General features: G+C 39.6%; 1 protein-coding gene across 3 annotated transcripts in view; it reads right to left on the bottom strand.

The window, feature by feature from the left end:
• cacna2d3a (calcium channel, voltage-dependent, alpha 2/delta subunit 3a) overlaps positions 1 to 21,057 on the bottom strand; it is a 133,150-nt gene that overhangs the window by 73,565 nt on the left and 38,528 nt on the right. For all 3 annotated transcript variants that reach the window (XM_044351321.1, XM_044351318.1, XM_044351319.1), the window contains 2 exons: positions 20,396 to 20,512; positions 9,131 to 9,190 (listed from right to left, as the gene is read on the bottom strand). In XM_044351321.1, coding sequence (XP_044207256.1) covers positions 9,131 to 9,190; positions 20,396 to 20,512 — 177 coding nt within the window. The remainder of the gene's footprint in view (positions 1 to 9,130; positions 9,191 to 20,395; positions 20,513 to 21,057) is intronic.

The raw sequence follows: 21,057 nt of genomic DNA, 5'->3' as shown, positions 1-21,057 counted from the left end.
TGAAAGATGTTTGGGTTTCCTTCCTCAGTCTGATGCCACCATGACCCGATCCCGGATAAGTGGTGGAAAATGGATGGATGGATGGATGGCAATATATATTCATTTACACTGTAATTATGTGACAAGCCTATACATTAAGTGTAATACACTAAGTGTAAAGAGACTAAGTGTAAAGACTTGCTAAGTGCAGCGCAAGTCTCTTTGCTATTTTAAGACCGACGCAGTTGTCATTTTCCCGTCCGGCGCCCACATTGTTAAAATAGCAATGGCACTTGCACCCATCAGTGCGCCCATGGGTGTGTTGGTCTTAAAATGAGGTGTGGTCAGGCACATTGCTATCTTGAGCGATTGCGCTATAGACCAACAAAAACCTGGTCTAAAGTCAATGGCGCAATGTTTCACTGTTATTTTAAGGATCAGGACAGTAATGTGCACCTACACAGATGGGTGCACAACTGTTGATTAGTTAGGAGGCTATGGACAACCCCTTTGAACCATTTTTCCGCCGTTAAAATAGCAAAAGTGGATTTGGAAACACCCTAAACGCAATTGCGCCATGCGCTTCAGACCATGCGCTTTAGATCATTAAAATAGGGCCCTAAGTGTTCTGTTTTTCTTAATCAGGTCTAATGTTAAATCAGGTCAACATCTTAAGGAGTGTGTAATAATTTCTCTTACATTTATTCCAAACTAAACTAACTAAACTTTTTTTGCACAGCCAAGTGCACAGTTTTCATTTATTTTGGCAGAAAAAGAAAAAATAAACAAAACTGTATCATACTTCTCAGCTGAGTTGCTCCAAGATTAGTAACACAGGTTGATTTAAGTTATTTTGGCCATGCCAATTCACCCCATGAGGGACAGATGATAAAGTAATAGTCTAATGTCATAAGCTTGTTTTTAATCACTTTTTTTTTGTTTTTTTTTGTTTTCTGTTATCAGGTTTGCCTCCAAATTAGTATATGTTTTCTTTAATATTCTCATTCTTCATTGTCTTTATGTGAAGGACTTTTTTTAACAATAATGAGTAATTTGTCTTCGATTCTAAACTGCCTCAGTGTATGAATTATGCTTCATACATTAAACTCCCTCAGTGCTTCTGTGGACCTGTGTTTTACTGGTTTATACAGATCTGTCAGGATTTTTTATGGCTCAGAATCTTTTTCTGAATGAGATCCGAGTAGGAAGGTTTACAGTGAGGCACAAACTTAACACTGACTTTAGATACTGCTTTTTCCCTGTGATGTCGGAGTTGAGTGGCTATCTTTTTAGATTTAGTGCACAATGTTGCTGCACAATCATTTTAAAGTAAGCTGCCAGTGTGTTACTCATGTATTATTTGCTTCCTTTAAAGCATTTCTGTAATTTCTTTTAGTTAATTATAGTCATAGTTATAATGGACAAAAATGTGTTTGTTAGTGACAATATGTGTATGGCAAAAAGATGCACTTGCTCACGTTGCATTAACAGTATACAGCCAAGGGTCCTATTTGCCTTATAAACTAGCACCTATGCAGCTTAGTATTCCCCATATATAAGTGCATGACCCATATGCTCACATACAAATAAAAACACTCACTGTTGATTTTGATAAATAGTCCCTGCTGCAAAAAGCACAACAGTGAGTCAACAGCCCCAAGGAGGGAAGAGATAGAGACAGAGAGGAAAGCGCTTGTGAAGCAGTGGGTTGACCGTGACGCTCCACCCTCTGGTGTTCACTTTTAACTCTCATCTCCACTTCGACTCTTCTCTTCTCCTCATCCACCTCCCAACTCTTTTTCTTCACGGTTGGGAAAGAGGAAGACACCACTCCCAAAGTGTGGAAATGTGACTGGAAAACAACCAGGGGGCTTGGATACAGGTAAGCAGTGAGTAAACAAGACAGCAGATTGAGTAAATAACTCGGAGGAAAGGCCATGTAGGAGTTCAGACGCTAGGCTTAAATTCCTTCTTCATGCTCACCCACTCTGAGACAAAAATGATGACAAAAAAGACAAAAAGTCTATAGCAGCCATGTGAGGCTATAACACTTATTACACACCCCAAAACTATTCTGCTGCAGAGTGGTGTTTGTCTTTGTGCATGTTAAAAATAAAAAAAAGAGAAAAAGTGAGAAGAGAAAACAAGTGGCAACATCACTGGAACAGACCACATGCAGAACTTCAGGAAAAGCGGTAGTAATGATATTAATGGCAATTTGTTAAGTTTAGTTATGATTATGATATTGATATTTGCTAATGATTATTTTGGACAGCAGTGCATGGATACCTGGCATGAAACTTTCAAGAATAACATTGCCAAAGCATCACAGGACAATTTGTCCAAATATTTGGACAGTACACGATATAAGTTATATGAACATTAACACATTAATTTTGATATATTTACAGTATGCATGTATTTGTGTGTGTCTGATCTGAGTAGCACATGCGTGGGCAGGTCTGCCATCTTGGAACCTTGTGTGTGAAGACAGAGTTGCGTAACTTTAAGGAAGTACTAACTACAGTTCAAGTGATAATTTTACCACGAACTATGATCTTTCCCTAACCCTAAGTGGATTTTGTGCCAAACAAGACATAACCAGATCTTAACCACAGTGTTGTCACACTATAAAACATAATTAATTTTGAACAGTGATTTGTAACATGGTTGTTGGCTCCCCTCCATGAAATCTGTGTGTACTATACATACATAAGGTTGCACCATAATTATTTGATGCGCAGGTTCAAATCTAGTTGGATGCCCACAGTAGTTTTCTGAAAAATGTAGTGTTTGGGTTTACTGCATGTACTCTGAACCACAAAATGTTATTTGTAAGACTCTTATTGTCTTTTCACCTTCAAAAGACTTGATTTTATTTTGTTCTGATTCTTGCTTGATAAGAATCCTATAATGTAAACATTTCAACAGTAAACTGATAAGCAGGTGGGGGCAGTGTATGGGACTACGTTCATTTCTGATCTTTCTCCGGTTCAAAAGAGAACAATTTCCTCTGAGATTCTAGGTAGCGCCCCATCTCTCTGTGGGGAACCATTTTGAACCATTCTCTCTGAAATTGTAGATGATGGTACCTTGAAGTGCTCTGCGTCTGGAGTGGGCAAGTGGGTGAGACATACAATGTGTATGAAAAAGGGAGAAGCAGTGTGTATGTGTATTTGTGTATTATACGTCGGACAGGTAAGGCCAAATCTTGAATAAATGGCTTTAAAATTTCATGTTTAATAGAACAGCGAAGCATAGGATACTCTGGATACACAGGCACACACACTCAGGTCAAATAATTTTTGCCAGTAATAAAAGAGCAAATTGGCAGATCAACAAACATGTGGCCACCGCTGTGCACTCTATGGTAATACCCTAGACAGGAGAGTATGAGAACAAGAGGGGAAAAAAAGATTAAGCATTTCTCTCCCTCCTGACTGGGGCTACATTTTCAGTCAACATCAGGCTTGGCAATTGGCTGTTTGTCTCCAACCTCCAAGGAAGGATTTCATTGGCTGCAGAGGGCATGGGAGACTGCTCTCTGCTTTCCTATTTACAGTACATGAGCATTGCGGGTAAAAGAGCGAGGGAGGAAAATCGCAGCAGATTACCGTGCCAATTTCACATGGAAGCAGAAGAGCTCTGGAAAGGATAGATAAGGAAATTCCTAACAAACCGCTGCCAGCCAAATATGTATCCAATAGCAAAAAAACACACAAACATTTTATAATAAACCCCAAATAGTGATGGAGGAGGTTTCACCCTACAGCGTGGATGTGGTATTTTTAGCACAGCGGTTGATAATTACCATCTATTCACCATGTTCTGCAGTAAAAAGCACTATTAGAAATGCCACCATCAGAGCGGTGCAGACACAAACACACGCATACATACATGCACACCTACACAGGTGTACACATACGGCGCACATGCATGCAGACAGCAAAAAAAAAAAAAAAAAAAAAAAAAAAAAGCGACAAGCAGCTTGTGATCGCAACTAAAGAATGCTCAACCGTTTCATTTTATGCTCAGGCAATTCAAAACACAATTAGCAATGAAAAATTAATGTCTGTGACATAATTTGCCAAGATGTACTGAAAAACCTGCTTGACTAAGGATTAACATGAACATACACACGCATGCACACGGAGACACAGGGATACACACAGACGCCAACATGGACACACTAATGTGGACGCAGGCCGATAGCCAGGCAAAGACAATCAGACACTTATTATTGCTACGATGAGTGAGCTAGTCAAGCAGGGATTAAATTTGTGCCGGATGTCGGAAGACAATGTGGAACCGCCCGCATTTTGACATATTTTGTCTGATCTGGCACCTCCTCTGTGGCCATCAAGATCTTTCACTACATTGCCATTCATTTATTTCCCACGGGTGTTACTAGCTTAAATCAGAATAGTAAATCAGACTCTTACCAGGCTAACCTCTGTGGATCAGCAGGGTGGCGATAGCATCAGCACTGGTAGCCAAAGCATTGCCAAAGAAGTTAGCATTGATGTTAGCTCAGTGTCACCAGCTAACAGACATAACCAGAGTAAAGAAAATAGATAAAAATAAGGGTGACTATGTATACTATGCATAAAAATTTCTTTCAGGATGGATTTCTATCTTGTCTCATTTTCAGATTGTAGCCTGAGTTTGTAACGGGCAGCTGTGTAATTTAGGTAAAAATAAGTATTGGATTGGCTTTAGTTTTGGTGGATACCCAATACTGGGATCCAGGCCAACAAATTTGATGGGGACATCCCCAGTTAATACTTTTTAAAATGTACCATTCTCTGCTGTGTTCTGTTAATGACTGATTGGTGGAGGGGTGGTGTGTAGTATGACTGTAGTTATGATGATGTTGATGATGATATTTCCACAATGCTTGCAGGTAATAAATGTTTATTTAATTAATATTTTGTTATGTTATTGAAGTACTCACGGTTAAAAAAGTATGCATCTGTGCTGCAATGAGTATGGTGAATAAAACCTGTAGATCCTGTGAGCTCTGCGGTTTGATGTGTTCCATGACTTTTTCCCTCCTCCTGATATAGAAATTAAGCTCTGTAATAAAGAAATACTGCATCATATACAAACTGCTATTACGTTAATCTCTGATAAAAGTAGATAACATTTCTGTGGTCACACACCATAGCAACAAGCATCTGGCTTGTGCACTATCACTATCATTTTCATCTAACTTTTCCCTTTTATTTTCCTGCTCTCCCTTCCTCCCTCTAATTCCCCTCCTCCTCTTGTTTTGTTTCCCATTCTTGCCTTTTAAGGATTCTATCTACATAGAGGCATGCTGGTATACTATATCCTCTTCTATAGAGGTATTTCAGCTTGATAATTGGTATCTCACTCGGTCCTAGACATTGTGAAAGTCTGCATTACACTATAAGCTCTATATCAGCCATTATCAGCTCTGTCGCTGTGTCATTAAAGCAGAAACAAAGAGAAACTCACTTTGCTGGGCTCATCTCATCGCCTCCAAGTAATTACTGGCATAAAGCACTGCTGTGAGCCTACAGAGTGTTACTGCCCCTCAAGCAGAATGTGAAAACACAAACATACGCAGACAAGTGTCCACAAGTGACACATGCATGCATACATGCACGTATCCACACGATCTTGCAAAACTGCCTTCATAGATACATACTTTACTCTTACAAGTATGCGTTTATGAAGGCAGTTTTATTTAAATGCAAACATACAGATTACACTCCTGCATAAAACCTGTAACAGGCAAAATCTCACAATTTACCCTTCATTAACCAATCCATAGTTGTTTTATTATGGTGTGTTCAGGCGTATCTTCACTAACAACAAACTGACAACAGAGAGAGAGAGTGTATGTGTGTATTAGAATGTAAATTTGTAAATTTCCTCACTGCCAGGTGAAAAGGAGTGTGTGGTAGTCTACATTCTTCCCAGACCAACAATCGTTGGATAACACACACACACACACACACACACACACAAAGCAATTTTGTGACGAAATGTTGCAATTTTCTTTTTTGGCTGATCTCCTGATGTACCTGTCGCTTCACTTGGTAATGTCCTACATTTTCCACAATGGTGTTCAAACTGGAATGAACTGGTTGCAATTGACTGTGGGTGACTGTGCAAGAGGAGCAAACATGATTGTCAGACAGAAGAAAGCAGACAGAAAGAAAAAAATACACCCTTTTACGAAACATAACATTTTGTGCCTGCACTGCATTATGGTCTAAGTGTGGATCTATGCTAAGTGCAAGTGTTAAACTGTAAGTCTAGACAGAAGCACTTGCTGATTCATTGGAGCTTTAACTGTATGTACAGTACAGTACAGTACAGTAGCTTACTGTGACTGCACTTCAGATATCTCAGTGTGATGTCACGTTATCTATAAGCCTGGTATTGACAATTATTTTCAACATGTCTACTAAATGTCAGAAAAATGTGAAAAATACCCGTCAAATGTTTTAAGAGCCCAGCGTTGGTGTCCTCAACTGCCTTGTTTTGTACAACCAAAAAGAAAAAAACAAGATATTAGATTTTAGAGATACAATGATGAGTTGTTTAATCGATTAGCCGATCAACAGAAAATTAATGGCCAACTATTTTGATAACCAAATAATCATTTGAGACATTTTTTTAGCAAATTGCCAAATATTTATGATTTCAACACCTCAAATGTGATGATTTGATAGTTTTGTTTGTCATATATGATGATAAACAGAACATCTTCGGGTTTGGACTGTTGGTCCAACAAAACAAGACAATTGAAGACGTCAACTTTGACTCTGGGAAATTGTAATTGTAATTTTTCACTATTTTCTGACATTTTATAGACCAAACAATTAATTAATTGAGAAAATAATTGTCAGATTAATCGATAATGAAAATAATAATTAGTTGCAGTCGTATTAAATTTACAATGATATAAAACAAAGAAACTTTAAAACAATGGAGATGCGAGAATACTTGGAGTTGTTGCTTTAAAAATGACTGAAATGATTAATCGATTATCAAAGAAGTTGCTGATTATTCTTCTGCTGATCAACAGTTCGAGTTATATGCTAAAAATCATACACCATCCAAACCAAATGGGACAACAAATCCTGGTCTAAATCCAAATAGCAAGGTCTTTCTCCTCTTTGAAGCATTGTTGGAGGTGAAATAATCCTTTAAGTGCACATGGGGACATTGCACAGCAAGTGGAGAATCAAGCAGGTGATCAAAAAGAGAAGAAATGAAAAGAACATTCTGTGAAGACGGTTCAGAGCAAGACAGCAGTCAGTGGTTAAATTTAGTAATTGATCCTCTTTAATGGCCCATGACAGCAAAAAACCACAGGGCATTCACTGTAATGCCTTAAAGAGCTGACAAAGTAAACACATACTCACCGCCACAGGCACACATAACACACACGCCACAGACTTTATAAGTAGTTTAGTAGCAAATACTCCCAAGTCGGCTTAGCATCATATTTTCTCTTTAAAACTCAAGTTCCTGCTGTTGCTCCTCCTACTTTAATAAACTCAGTTCTGAGATGTGCATGATGCGCACACTTAGGACATAACAAGTGCACACACACACACACACACACACACACACACACACACACACACACACACACACACACACACACACACACACACACACACACACACACAAACACACACGCATACACACATTACAAGGCTGCACTCTAAAAATTAATGCTGCTCAAATGGATTTAAGGCAGAACCATGAGAGCAGAGGCTGGGTTTGGGGGTGTGTATAGAGATATGATTAACTGAATGCATTTGCCCAAGTCTGCAGAACTGAGGGTGGAACTACTAGGGAATAATTTGAAATGTGTTGAGTTTTTGAGTGGGACTATGACAGTGATATAATACTACAAATAATTAATGATTTATGTAAATTCAGACACAAAAACATGAGTATTAATTGCTTCACCTCTGACAAAACAGAAAAGATACTTCCCACATACAATTCAATCTTTGTTACTGATATTATACAGCTGCAGGTGCAGTCATAATGCCTTAACTGAGAAGTAGATGGTGTTCAGCTGAGACTAAGGATTTGGACAATATCACCCCAGAGTTTCCCCTTAAATATTAGCTTCATCTGTGTCTAACTCTACCCAAGTCCATCATGAGCTGACAGGCTTGACAAATTCAAGTGAGTTATGTCCAACATGTTTTCACATGCATACGTTGGGTTGCGCTCAGGTTCGGGCCTACATTACTATTGTCTATGTCATAATATTAATATTTACAGCTGGTTCACTTGTTACTTCATCATGACAGATGACAATGTAAAGCAGCAGACTAGACTGAGACTGTGAACAGTGTACCAGGGTAAGGTTATCACAACTTTAGAAATAAAAACAACCACAAAATTAACAGTTATGTTGTGAAAAAAAGCAGATTTTTTCCTTTATGGGATAATAAGTGTAGACATCTAGTCAATGTCTGCTGCAAGGAAGTACTGCTACAATCTCTGCCTATTCAATTTCTGCCCTTTACTACCAAAATAGATGATAGGTCCTGGCAAACACCACTGAACCCCAAAACCCAACATTTACTTTCGCGATTGTTTGAAATGGCTCAGCTCTAATTATTCACAGAATATAAATCCCATCACTCAACATTAAAAAGTAGATGGAGCCATGAATGCACAGTAAATCACAAAATCTAAGTGTTAGGGCAGAATTTTTGTCTAGGTTTAGTTGTGCACAACACTCATCAATTTTAAAAAAAATACTCATGTTTATTATGGCAGCTGCTGTGGGACTGTGACTATCTAACAGTGTGACAGTGGCAGACCGAGACATTTGCTGACAATATGATTATAGAGAAATGTGGACTAACACACACTTCTTAAAGAGAAAAGACTGTTAGCCTAGACAAGCGAAACAGACTACAGAACAAGATTCCTAATGCCTTCTCTCTCCGTCTTCCTCTGTTGAGACCCTTGTCATTTGCTGGGCCTTTTCTCTCACTGAGCACCAATCACAGAGAGGATTAATTATTTTGGGCATGAATTAATTATTGAGCTTACAAGAACAAGGAATGAACATGTTGATTGTAATGATGTGTGTGTGGACAGTATAAACTGTAGATCCAGAAGAAACATATACACACACCTGTAGGTTTGGATCTTCCTCGTGCTGTAGGTGGGCTTCCTCTGCAGCCTCTACCAGTCTCTGTAGAAGGAGAACAGAGTAAAGTATAGAAGAGTGGTGTAAAGGTCAAGAGAGGAGAGGAGATGAGAGGAGAAGAAGTGGGAAAAAGGATGGAGAGGAGAAATATAATAGCTTTAGTACAAAACTAAATTGATTAGTGGGTCAAAAATAATAGGTAGAGAAACATCCATACACAAAGTAGCTTTACAACTGACTCTATAAGTACCCCTTAGCCAACCTGGTATCACGCCAAAGCGTGTAATACACCATGTCATTGTCACGTTTTGCCTCGTCTAGGCATGAAAAGTACACGTGTGTAAATTAGCAGTGTTTTCTAATATGGCGCATCTATCGGCAGTAATCTGCAGGACAACGTAATTTGTTTGTGCTGTTTCAAATCACTGTTAAAAAATAATGATGTTTTATGATGTGACAATGCTTTGGTTAAAGTTAGGTAAAGTTTAGGCACAAAAAACACTTGGTTAGGGTTTAGGAAAGATCACCTTTGTCATCATGGCAACAGTAAACACCATGGCAATCGTAGTTATGGTCGGAAACGAAAAGTGAACAGCGGTCTCCTGCAGCTAAGTCCACCTTTTGCCTATCACGGTATCCTCTAGTGGATCCGCAGGTGTATTACATGCTTTGGCGTGACACTGGGCTGCCTTAGCACTAGAGCAACAGTAAAATACCTCAGGACACACACACACACATATAAGGACACAGATAGCGGACAGGCATTTGGTCATCTCGTGAAAAGAGGCTATTTTCCTAAATGGTTCAGCAGTAGAGGTAATGGCTGCCTCAGGTTCTTTGGACACTATCACAACAAACTCCATCATCAGTTCCTGCTGTTTTACACATGCACTCTCTCTCTCTCTGTCTCTCTCTCTCTCTCACACAAACACACACACACACACACTCACAATCATCACCCTCTTGTTGCTATCGTCTGCTGTGTATGCCCGTAGGGTGTTTTGGGTATCTGTGTGCCTCTAAGTCAATGTTATGCTCTCTCTCTTCCTCTCTCCCTCTCTCGCTCTCTTATGGGAACGATCATCTTTTGAAAATGGCATTTTGTCAAAAGGTGGCAACATGAACCCTGTCAACATTCCATAATGAATATAAAAGATAATCATGGAGAAATGTAAGTTGCAGTCCTTTTTAAAGTAAAGTTCTCCCTGCTTTATGGCTTGCATCTTTTGTTTAGGTGGCAACCAGGACAGAGAATCGCAGCATAATTTGAGACAGAATCCAATGTCACACTCCAGGTTTCCTTGAGAGGCACAGACCATTCAAGAAGAGGAATCTCCAAGACAATAATATGCAGTTTTTGCATGTACACACACAAGGAGTGAGTGAATGTTTTGAGCTCAAACAGTGAGTGTGTGCTGTGTGTATGAAATAAGGCTGCAACTGCTGATTACCATTTTCCAAATATGCACTTTTACATATATATATATATATATATATATAAGATACAATTCAAGGAATAAAACTATTACAAATCACTGGAATCAACAGGTCTCCTTTTGAAACTAACTCAGATTAACTCTCACTCAACCAGACAATCATTTAATCTTCATCTTCCTAAACATCTGACAATCAGTTTTTAATCAGATACAGGGGTCCAAAGTTATGAAACTACAATTGTCATCGGGTTCAAATTTGTTTGTTCTTAAAAGTCCTTTAGAGCATATTTTTAAAAAGGCTTTAATTTTGGTTTTATAATCCCATTTGGTTTTTTTATAGTTTGACTTTGTTTTTCTTTTATGTTTATGTTTGTATATTATTTAGAGGTAATCCATAAGCATACTAAACCTTTTCCCTCCTCCTGATTGATTTTTTTCTTGTTGTTTGTATTTGTTTTATTTTAACCTGTATAAATAAACTCAAACTCAATTATTTTCATTATCAAATAATCTGCCAATTAACAAATGTGCATGCGTGTGAGATATCAAAAAGAAGTCTAAGGTAATAACAGCTGGCAAACAGCAGCATTTCAGAGAGGCTAAACATAAAGGGCCTGAAGGAATGGTTTTGGGTTTTGAGAAACAGCTTGACTCTGAGGGATCACACACACACACACACACACACACACACACAGACATAAGCACTTCTTTCTCCGTCCAACTGTGATATGCATGGTATGTTCTCATAGCAAGTAATTTCTCTCATTCACAGCTGGCTCTGGTGTCTATGAGTTTCGGTAATGCACTTCCATTTCACATTTCCATTCAAATGGCTTTACCCGTAAAACTACTGCAATCAGCCAGCTTATTTCAGCTGAGCCATGTGTGTATGTGCGTATGTGTGTTGTGCTGTTGCTGTGTGCAGGCAGGCTGTTTTGGGAAGCGTACACTGTAATCTAGAGCTCGGCCAATCATTTTCTTCACCATAGCAACACACCTGGCCATCACATATCGTTGCATATCATTCTGCTCTTGATACCATTCGGCTATCGATTAATGTATAAATTTGCTCTGTTTCCCTCCTAGTCTCTGATAGGCTGCGAGTGGAAAACAAGCAACACAGTGAACGCCTCTGTGTTCTCTCTGGCCTGGACTTCTTCAGATGTTTGAAGGAATCGAGCAAGAAACTATATGTGAGGGCGTGTGTGTGTGTGTGTGTGTGTGCATCCGGGCATTGAGAGACACCACAAAACCTCAGGCAGGTGCATCTCCTGGAAAATCCACAACAAAGCATTGCGCTAGGAACAAACAGAGATAAGGACGGTGGAATAAAGGGAGGATGAGAGAGGAATGAGAGAATAACATTCTCTAAAGGTCTGAACGCTTAGCCTCACACTCCCAGCGAAATGTCAGATGCTGCCTGTGAAGCCGGTGTCGATAGAAACACACTTTTCAGCATTGGTGAGTGGGTGACGTTGTGTGTGTTTGCGTGTGCACATGTGAGTGTTAATATTTTTCTCCGTTGACACGTGTTAAGATATTAGACCTTTGACCTATTCTGTCTTCCAGCCGCTTTTGCAAATGTCAATCACTTGAACGTGAGAGTATGCGAGTCACTGTGCGTGTGATGAAATCGGATTGAATTAGAGTACATGCATGGACTGTATGTGCGAATCTATCAATGCACAGTTGTGAGATGGACTGAAAATATTGTTGTTACATTGTAAAATGTAAAATTTTATTCTTTTTTTTTTTTTTTTTTTTTTAAAAACTCACCTGTGATTCAAAATGGAGTCTGTCTGTCATATGTACACAAAAACAACTAGCTTTAAGTATTACACAACATCTTGTGCAATACAGTAAGATCTACATGGCCAATGATAATTTCATCTCTATTGCACACTACAGAACATTTAAACACTTGAGTCCCACCTGCGTATTATCTATTCTGACACATTAGCATGTAGTGTAACTTACCATGCAGGAAGATAGGAGTTAAAGCTCTGGGGTAAAAATAACTTGCAGGGAGTTTTTCATTTGGGAAAACAGATTAAAGTAGGTACTACTCACTCCTGTGAATTTCCAACATATCACTAGGATGAGCACTCCAGGTGGTGTGTTTGTTTTTGAGTGCATGTTGTGTTTCTGTGGGCACATGCAACTGTGTGCCGCGTCTGTCTACGTGTGTTTGTGTCTGTCTCGCATATATTCAAATGAGCCTGCCATGTCTTTTTTTGTCAATAGGTGGTCCTGCCAAAGTGTATGATGCAGTTTAAAAAGAGAGAGGAAATGACTTTTCTTCTCAAATCATTCTGTCGAGGCTCGGGCTTGGTACGAGATGACAGCAATAATTAAACTGACACAGTGAGAGAGGCAGGCCCTGTTGTCTCCCTGAAAACACACACGTACACACACACACACACACACACACACACACACACACACACACACACACTTGTACACAAACTTACACGTTCACAAGCCTTCACTTTAGCTGACAGGGTAAAGGCTGAACACACAGAGCTAACAAGACTTGCTGTGGTAACTGTATTAGATTTGGTAGCACTAGAGGAAGAGTCTGGCATCTCTACCTGATTACAGATCCCTGATGTGCTTCTGCTGGTCTCTGTCTTCACTACAGAGCTTTGATTCTCAGCACAAACCTGATCAGACTTGACCTGACAGGTCTAGGCTGGATAAGGCTCCATTTTCTTTTAATTCTCTCATGCTCATTTTATTTGCCAATTGTTTTGTTTTTACTCCATAAATCAGGCCACAGGAAAAAATGTGCTGTGTTGACATCTAGCCCCCCCCCCCCCCCGCGCTTTGCCAACACTTTCTGTGATATTTTTGAGCAGTCAGCTTGACAAAGAAAATGATGCATATGAAGAAGAAATTAGCATTAAGAGAATGTACTGTATCCTAACAAGAGAAAAAGCCTGAAGTATGACATTTATTGACATTAATGTCAGCCACAACAAGATGTATGTATCACACTGTGAAAATCTATGAAGAATTAGACTCATATGTCATGGTAAAAATGTAGACATTAATCAGGACTGGGTCCATCCTTGCTTCAGACTGGTTTGGACCCAAGTTTTGAATCTGAAAAACTCCCTAATGCTACCCCAGTTTCCTAGTGTAAGCTGAAGCAATGTCTCTCCCTATAATTAAAATGGTAAATGGTAAATGGACTGAATTTATATAGCGCCTTTCTAGTCTTCAGACCACTCAAAACGCTTTACACTACATGCCAACATTCCCCCATTCACACACAAATTCACATACTCATACACACACACACTGACATTTGCACTCATCTACCCCCTTTCATTATCTGACATCCTGTGATTATGATTTGCCTGACAAAGGATTCAGCTTGTTTACACTTTCAAAAGTTCATAAACGATCCCCCTCATTTAGCTGTCAACTTGATTGGCCTATTGTTCTTGCACTGCGCCTGCTGTGTGGTAGGTTTCCTGATGGTTGAAAGCGCTGACCTTAACAAATGCCTACACATTATGAATGCAACACTAAAGCCATGAAAGTTAGCAAAGGCTGTCATATACAGCTGCGCTATGCTAACAACCGCTGTCAGAGAAGCAGAAGACGAGTGGACGGGGGAGTCGCATACATTATTGACTGCTAGCGGAAGTCGAGGACTTTTTTTTAAGCAGTACATTAAGCCTTGCCTCGGCACATTCCCTCCACCAAGAGGAGGGGAGGAGGGCAGTGGCCTGATTCTGAATGTTCTACCGAGGTAGCCGAGAACAAGACTACAGTCAATGACTCCCAGAGGTGCTGTCTGCTGTTGGCTCAGCACGCATTTGTACTTTGGGTTAAAACTAACTGGAACTTTTCTTTTTTCCATTTAATCATCTTTTGGAGTTACAATTTGTCGAAAAGATCTGAACATTTTGCCCTGAGAGTTATTTTTCAATGCACAATTCACCAACAGTGACCCAAATTCATCAAGATCAGAAATTCAAAACTGTGTCTAAATTTAAATCAGCACTGGTAGCAGCTGTGGCACTTTTCCTCACATCTAACTATGTCTGTACCTTTCAAAATTCTATTTGTGTGACCTTATGTGAAAAAAGTACAGTAAGCTATCGTACTAACTTGGCAGGCTCCTGCTTGGCCAGATGTATAGATGTGTTCCTCAGTTGTAAGAAGAAATGCAAACTAAGCCTTGGCCTACTGGATCAGGGCAGGTCCTGCGGGTCTTGGTTCTGCCAGAGGCCTGATCCTTCGAGGCCTGAGCTGGGCTGAATCGGCTCAGGTCAGCCCATCAATAGCAATGGGGACAGCAATTAATATTGTCAAACCATCCAGGGGAGAGTTGCAGCATCAACAAAATGGAAAAGTGCTCTGTGACACTTTGCTTCCTCTGTTTTGCACATTTAGATTGAGTACAAGCCAAGTAGACAGAGCATGGTGGAGAGATAGAAAGGGAAAGGGAAAGAGGGAAGGAAAGACAGATAGAGAGAAGAGAGTAGTGTGCTTTGAAACATCAGGTCACAATAATCAATACTTTACAAGTTCTCAGCAGTTCTGCTGACTGAAAGGGAATATGAAGTGCCTAACCCAGCTCTGCCATCCTTCTGTTTTTGCCTTGTATTTCCTCATTTCTACACTTTCTTCACTTAGACTGAACTTTTGACTGAACTTTTTTTCTTGGCATTTGCCTTTCCCATCCTTCCTGCCTACATCCTCATTTCATCATTCTAGAAAACAATTCCATCCCTCTAGCTTTGATTTCATGGTGACAGAAAAACAACCAGAGAAAATGGGAAGGAAGTGACTGTCTCTGTCCTGACATCTACTGGCTGGCTCTGCCTTGTCATTACTGGCCATCACTCTCAACAGACATTTACACACACGCACAGAGAGAGGGGGACATGACAATGATCTGGGACTGAGGACAGCTAATGAAATGAAGGAAATGAGGAGAGCAGTGATGTGAGCTCAGCATGGCAGTGTGGTGTGTCAGGGAGGAGGGCAGACAGGAGGAAAGGGCAGGACAAGCCTGCAGGGCTGGACCACACCATAATAATCCCTGTCAGGACTATACACCAATTAAAAAGGCAAAATCAGGGATAAGCTACTTTAGCTCTCATATATGTATATCATATATGTGTGCATTAAGGAATAAAAAAAAAGGCTGTTCCTTAGTTTAAGGGAGAGAATTCATATCAGACAAAAAGACTTAATTAATAGTTTGCTCTGTGAAATGTTAAAAAATAGTGAAAATGCCATTTACCATTTCTTAGAGAGGATAGGGATGCCTTTGATTTGCTTGTTTTGTCCAACCAACAGTCCAGAATTGTAAGATACTCAATTGACTGTTACATATGTTGAAGAAAAACAGCAAATTCTCATATTTAAGAAGCCGGAATTAGAGAATTTTGGGCATTTTTGCTTGAAAAATGGCTGAAACAATTAATCAATTATCAAAATGGTTGGCAATTAATTTTATGTCAATCGACTAATCGATTTCATCAACAATTGACTAATTGTTGCAGTTTTATTCTGGTAAATCTTTCATAACTTGGATGTTATTTTTGTAGTTTTGGCCATAATTTCCACACCACTTTATTAGGAGGTGAAATCAAAAGTAAGGGCACCTGAAATGTCAGGAATAATCCTCATTGCACAGGAAAAACGTATGCGCCATACCCAGCTATGGTACAGTAGGCCAAATTTGAAACCGGATGTTAAGTCTATGATGTGGATGTTTACAATAGACAGTTTCGGTTTTAGTTTTCATTTTCTCTTTCAAATAAGTTTGGTTAACCTGGAGGTTTGTTTAAAACCTTTATTATCATCTGAATGCATGTGTTTCATGCCCCATTTGAGTTCGTTTTAGCCATGGCGTCATGTTCTCAGCAATTAACATGTTGGGTACAATGCTGTCATTACTCTGGGACTGAAATGACAAAAACTAAAACTAGGAAAATTGTAGTAAACAAGAATTTTCCATTAAATGCTTATCTGCTAATAAGAGAAAACGCATCTTTATTCAAAACATCTCCTGCAGAGGACGACTTGTTGAAATGCCATATTTGTATTTTAAATTCATTGTGCATGTCAGCAAATGAAAATTAAAGTTCATATGAGGTTTTGCTGGCAGAGAAATTTCATTTTAAAGTCCTGTGTATGCCTTTTATTTTTAACATACACCCATGCAGACTTCCTCTGCTCTACACTGGTAATCATGTTGAAGACTACAGAGGCGTAGCTGCCACAGGTAAATGATATCAGCAGGTACAGAGTAGAGACCAAATGCCATTACAGGAGAAACAGCCCTAGCAGCAAGGCATCCACTCTGCTTTGAAGTGCATTTGTCGCATGAAACACAGCCGTGCTTGACTTCAAAGAGGACATTACAATAGCTCCATGCCTTTCAACTTTGATAACAACATGTTCACTGTTTTTAACCGTTTGCTGTTGTGGCCATTTCCAGCCAGCAGACAAGCTTTATTCAGGAGAGGAGAGGAGAGGAGAAGAGAGGAGAGGAGAGGAGAGGAGAGGAGAGGAGAGGAGAGGAGAGGAGAGGAGAGGGCAGGACAGGAGAGGAAAGGACAAGAGAGGACAGGACAGGAGAGGACAGTACAGGACAGGACAGGAGAAGAGAGGAGAGGAGAGGAGAGGAGAGGAGAGGAGAGGAGAGGAAAGGAGAGGACAGGAGAGGAGAGGAGAGGAGTTGCTGTCTGCTAGACAGTGATAATATCCTACCGACTCAGGAACTGATGAAGGTAATAGTAATTAAAAAGTAACAATGGCAAGCTAAGATGCTCGCTAAGCCAAGGAATAAACACATGTCTATAGACTTCCAGTATACACACAAAAGCTGCACATAAGGACACACACAACGTCCTTGCAAGCACATATTTACTTTGAAACATTGTTTGATTGGCCTTTTTATCTCATCTATAATAGTGGACCTGCAATTAAATTGGCTGAAGCAACTACACAACACAACTGCTCTTGCCTAAAGTTTCTTTTTTATCTGTCAGACAGAGAAGAGGCTGTGCTTGTCACAATAATGTGAATATGATAATGGAGAGAGAATAGGGACATGAATACAATCAAACACCAATTCTAAATGCAATTAAACACACATACATACTCTCTCCTTCACACATACACACACACACAATACCACACACAAAACCGGTAGGAAGCTTAAATACTATGAATTCAGCTTATAAACATGTTTCACTACCATATCATCTCTCTCTCTTCAAATCAAACAAGAATTAAAGCACAAACCTTCTTTCACCTAAACACACTTTAAAAGAATGAAATCAACTACCATACACACACATTTACAGGTGCACCCTTTTACAGCAGCAGGGGCTGCTGTCTCTCAGCAGGTGGCGGCGAGTGATAAAGAGGGGGAATCGACGTGGCGAAGGGGAGATAAAACCACGTTGACGGACAGGGGAGAGCGCCTGCACGGAAATTGAATCGCTGAAGCGCCACATATACTTTAGCAAAAAGCAGAGAGATGGGAAGAGGCGGCGCAGCGAGGGGAGAGACAGACAAAGGAGAGAGGGATGCTTAAGGACAGCTGCAGGTGTGCACACAAGGCCAGACAGATGAGAGTTTTGGTAATAAAAGCAGAGAGAAATTGGAGAAAGATGGAGAAGAAGAGGGAAAGGGATTTATGGACACTTCCATTGTGTGTTTGAGACTAACATTTCATTACAAGACCAGCTGTCAGAAAATGAGAAAGGTGGAGGTGAAGTGGAATCATGGCAGCAGCTGTCAAGGGTTAAATTCTCAATGGACATGTCCATATGGTCTATCTTTCACTCTTCCACTTTCTTCGATTTTCTTTCCTATAGCATTTAGTCTTCCTCTTCCTCCTTCATCTGTCTTTGATGAAGTGCAATTCCATCAACCCAGTGACCAGTATTCCCTCTCATCTCCTCATCAACCCCCATAACTTTTGCTCGACAAACACACATAAACACACAAAACCCCCAGAGATGAACAATTATCAGGCATCCAGCATCTGGGCCGGCGGCTTTAGAGAAGCCATTAGCTAACCGAGTCCTCATATCTCCAGGGGTTTAACGCACTCACAACGAGATGGCACACACAGACAACTATGTAACTAGATTCAATACATCTAATCTCTCAGCTAAGAAAATTACTCTTGTCAACAAGTAAGTGTATCAGCCAGTTGACAAGACATGTCTCTCTATAATGAAAAAATGACAGTTACATGGGTTTATACAGTTAATACTGGTTTGGAAAGCGTATAGCGGTGGTTTAATTCTGAAACAATGTTCATTATTATTAGAAAACTGATTAAGTCCTCCATTTTCTATTACATGAGCTAACAACATAACCAGTACCAATATTCAATTAGAACCTTGCTTCTGTGCCAGCAATCACTGTATAAGAGTAGGAGTCATATTTTTGAAATGTCAGATGACTCATATTAGCATGAAATACTTCCTCTTCACTATGCGCTCAGTTCAGACTGTTAAGCATGTGGATGGATGGAGAAGTGAACGCTTTCAAAGTGGATGTAACGCTGTGAAACAGGCATGGTCATGCAATCCAAGCAGGCAAAGGTATCATATGTAAAATTAAGAACAAAGGTGCAAGCAAAGCTAAAGCATGGAAATGGGTTGTCACTGTCTGTGCCCCGCTCTCTCTCTCTCTCTCTCTCTCCCTTGCTCCCCTTTCAGCCTGTATCCTTGGACCAGGCTCTCAGAGAGAAATCCAATTTCTGTTAACAGCACCATGTTGTCCTGATAGGATCTATCACCTGGAGCTAGAGCTGCAGCCAGAGACGCAGTGCACTGTGGACACATCCTGAACTGCACCTGTTACAATACACACGTACCCACAGACATGCTCACACACACAGATAATAGAAATACCACAATGTAAAAATACACCATTATGAAAGTCCTGCATTGAAAAAGTAAAAGTATTATCAACAAAACATAGTTAAAGTGTATTTTATCATATGAATCATTATGTCTAATGCATCCACGTGTCAGTAACATGTTAATGCTACTCGGATGTTACATTGATTAAATATAACAACACATATTTTATATGCTGCTGATATGTGTTGTATGTAAAAGCTTAGCTTCAAGGTAACTAGTGACTATAGTTGTCAAATAAATGTTGTAGAATAAAAAGTATGATATCATTATTATTCCAATATTCATCTGAAATGTACTGATGTATAAAGTAAAGTAAAGTTGTTTGGTACTTTGTTATTGGAGCACAGTCGAATTTGAGCAAAATGGGCTAACCATAAAAAAAAAAAAGTGTTTAGTTTTGGTTTAGAGCCTTGTCCTAAAGTGGCCTCTTAGATACTGATGTTTGGACTGAGCAGATCAATGAAGTGACACAGACACTGATGGATGAATCACAGCCTCTCTCTGGCTGTCATCTCAACCCTGACATCCTCTCTTTCACATATCTCTCTCTCACACACCGGACGCATGATGTGTCTGGTTTCACTGTAGCAATGTGACACTACGCACTTCTTCAGACATCCAATACCAAGTGACTGAGCTCAGTCAAGTACCTTTGCTTTTTCAATTCCAGCCTCTCTGGGAATAGAATTCCCCAAAAAATATTTTGTAATCAGTCATTGTTGTATATGAAATGTGCATATGAAATGTAGATTATAAATAATCTTTTTTTTTTACATTCTTGTCCTTGTGCTCTTATAAGAATTGTATTTTGTTTGTGTGAGTGTTTCTTATGTGAACAGTAATTCTAAGGAAGGTTTAGTTTTAGTGTGAGGGATGAAAATTCAGGTAGGAACAAGTACCTTCATTGCCTGGGCTTTCTTATGAAACATCTCCTCCATGTCCTCTGCCAGCCTCTTCACCAGCCGCAGCCCATCAATCTCCTGCACCCGCACTGCCCGCTCAAACTCTTTGTATTTCTGAAAAAAAAAAAACACATATTCATGTTATCAGGATACAACTGCTGCCACAGTTAAATCACCTCACGCTGCGTTTTGATTTCAATAAACATTTTCAACAGATTCTGAAAAAAAGGCATGTTTTACTTTGCTAAACACTACGTGTAATAGTTTATGGGATGCATTTCCCAATGTGCACTGTCCATTTTATAATGATGTTACTAGTACTGTTTGGCTCACATCTGACAAATAACATTTCTCAGGCCAAATAAGGTCAAAATCATACCATATTCTAACTGCTTAAATCATGAGTTTAAAGTCTTAAAACATATCTTATAATTATGTTGTGAAACCATTCATATGTTGTAAGTATTTTCTGGAGGCGAGCAAGCTATAAAAACATAAATCTACATACTCTACATACATACACACCAAGTCAAGTCACGTTATTTATATAAACCAAAATCACAAATTGGTCTCAGTGCTCTGTACAGCATATCTACCCTTAGAAAAACCTGAGGAAGAGCAATAGAGGGGGAATTCATGTTCCAGGATGAACAGGCATG

This window comes from Thunnus albacares, chromosome 5 (assembly GCF_914725855.1).
Source record: "Thunnus albacares chromosome 5, fThuAlb1.1, whole genome shotgun sequence".
Lineage (NCBI taxonomy): Eukaryota > Metazoa > Chordata > Actinopteri > Scombriformes > Scombridae > Thunnus > Thunnus albacares.
Note: the sequence above shows the minus strand (reverse complement) of the source record. Positions and strands in the feature narration are given on the sequence as shown.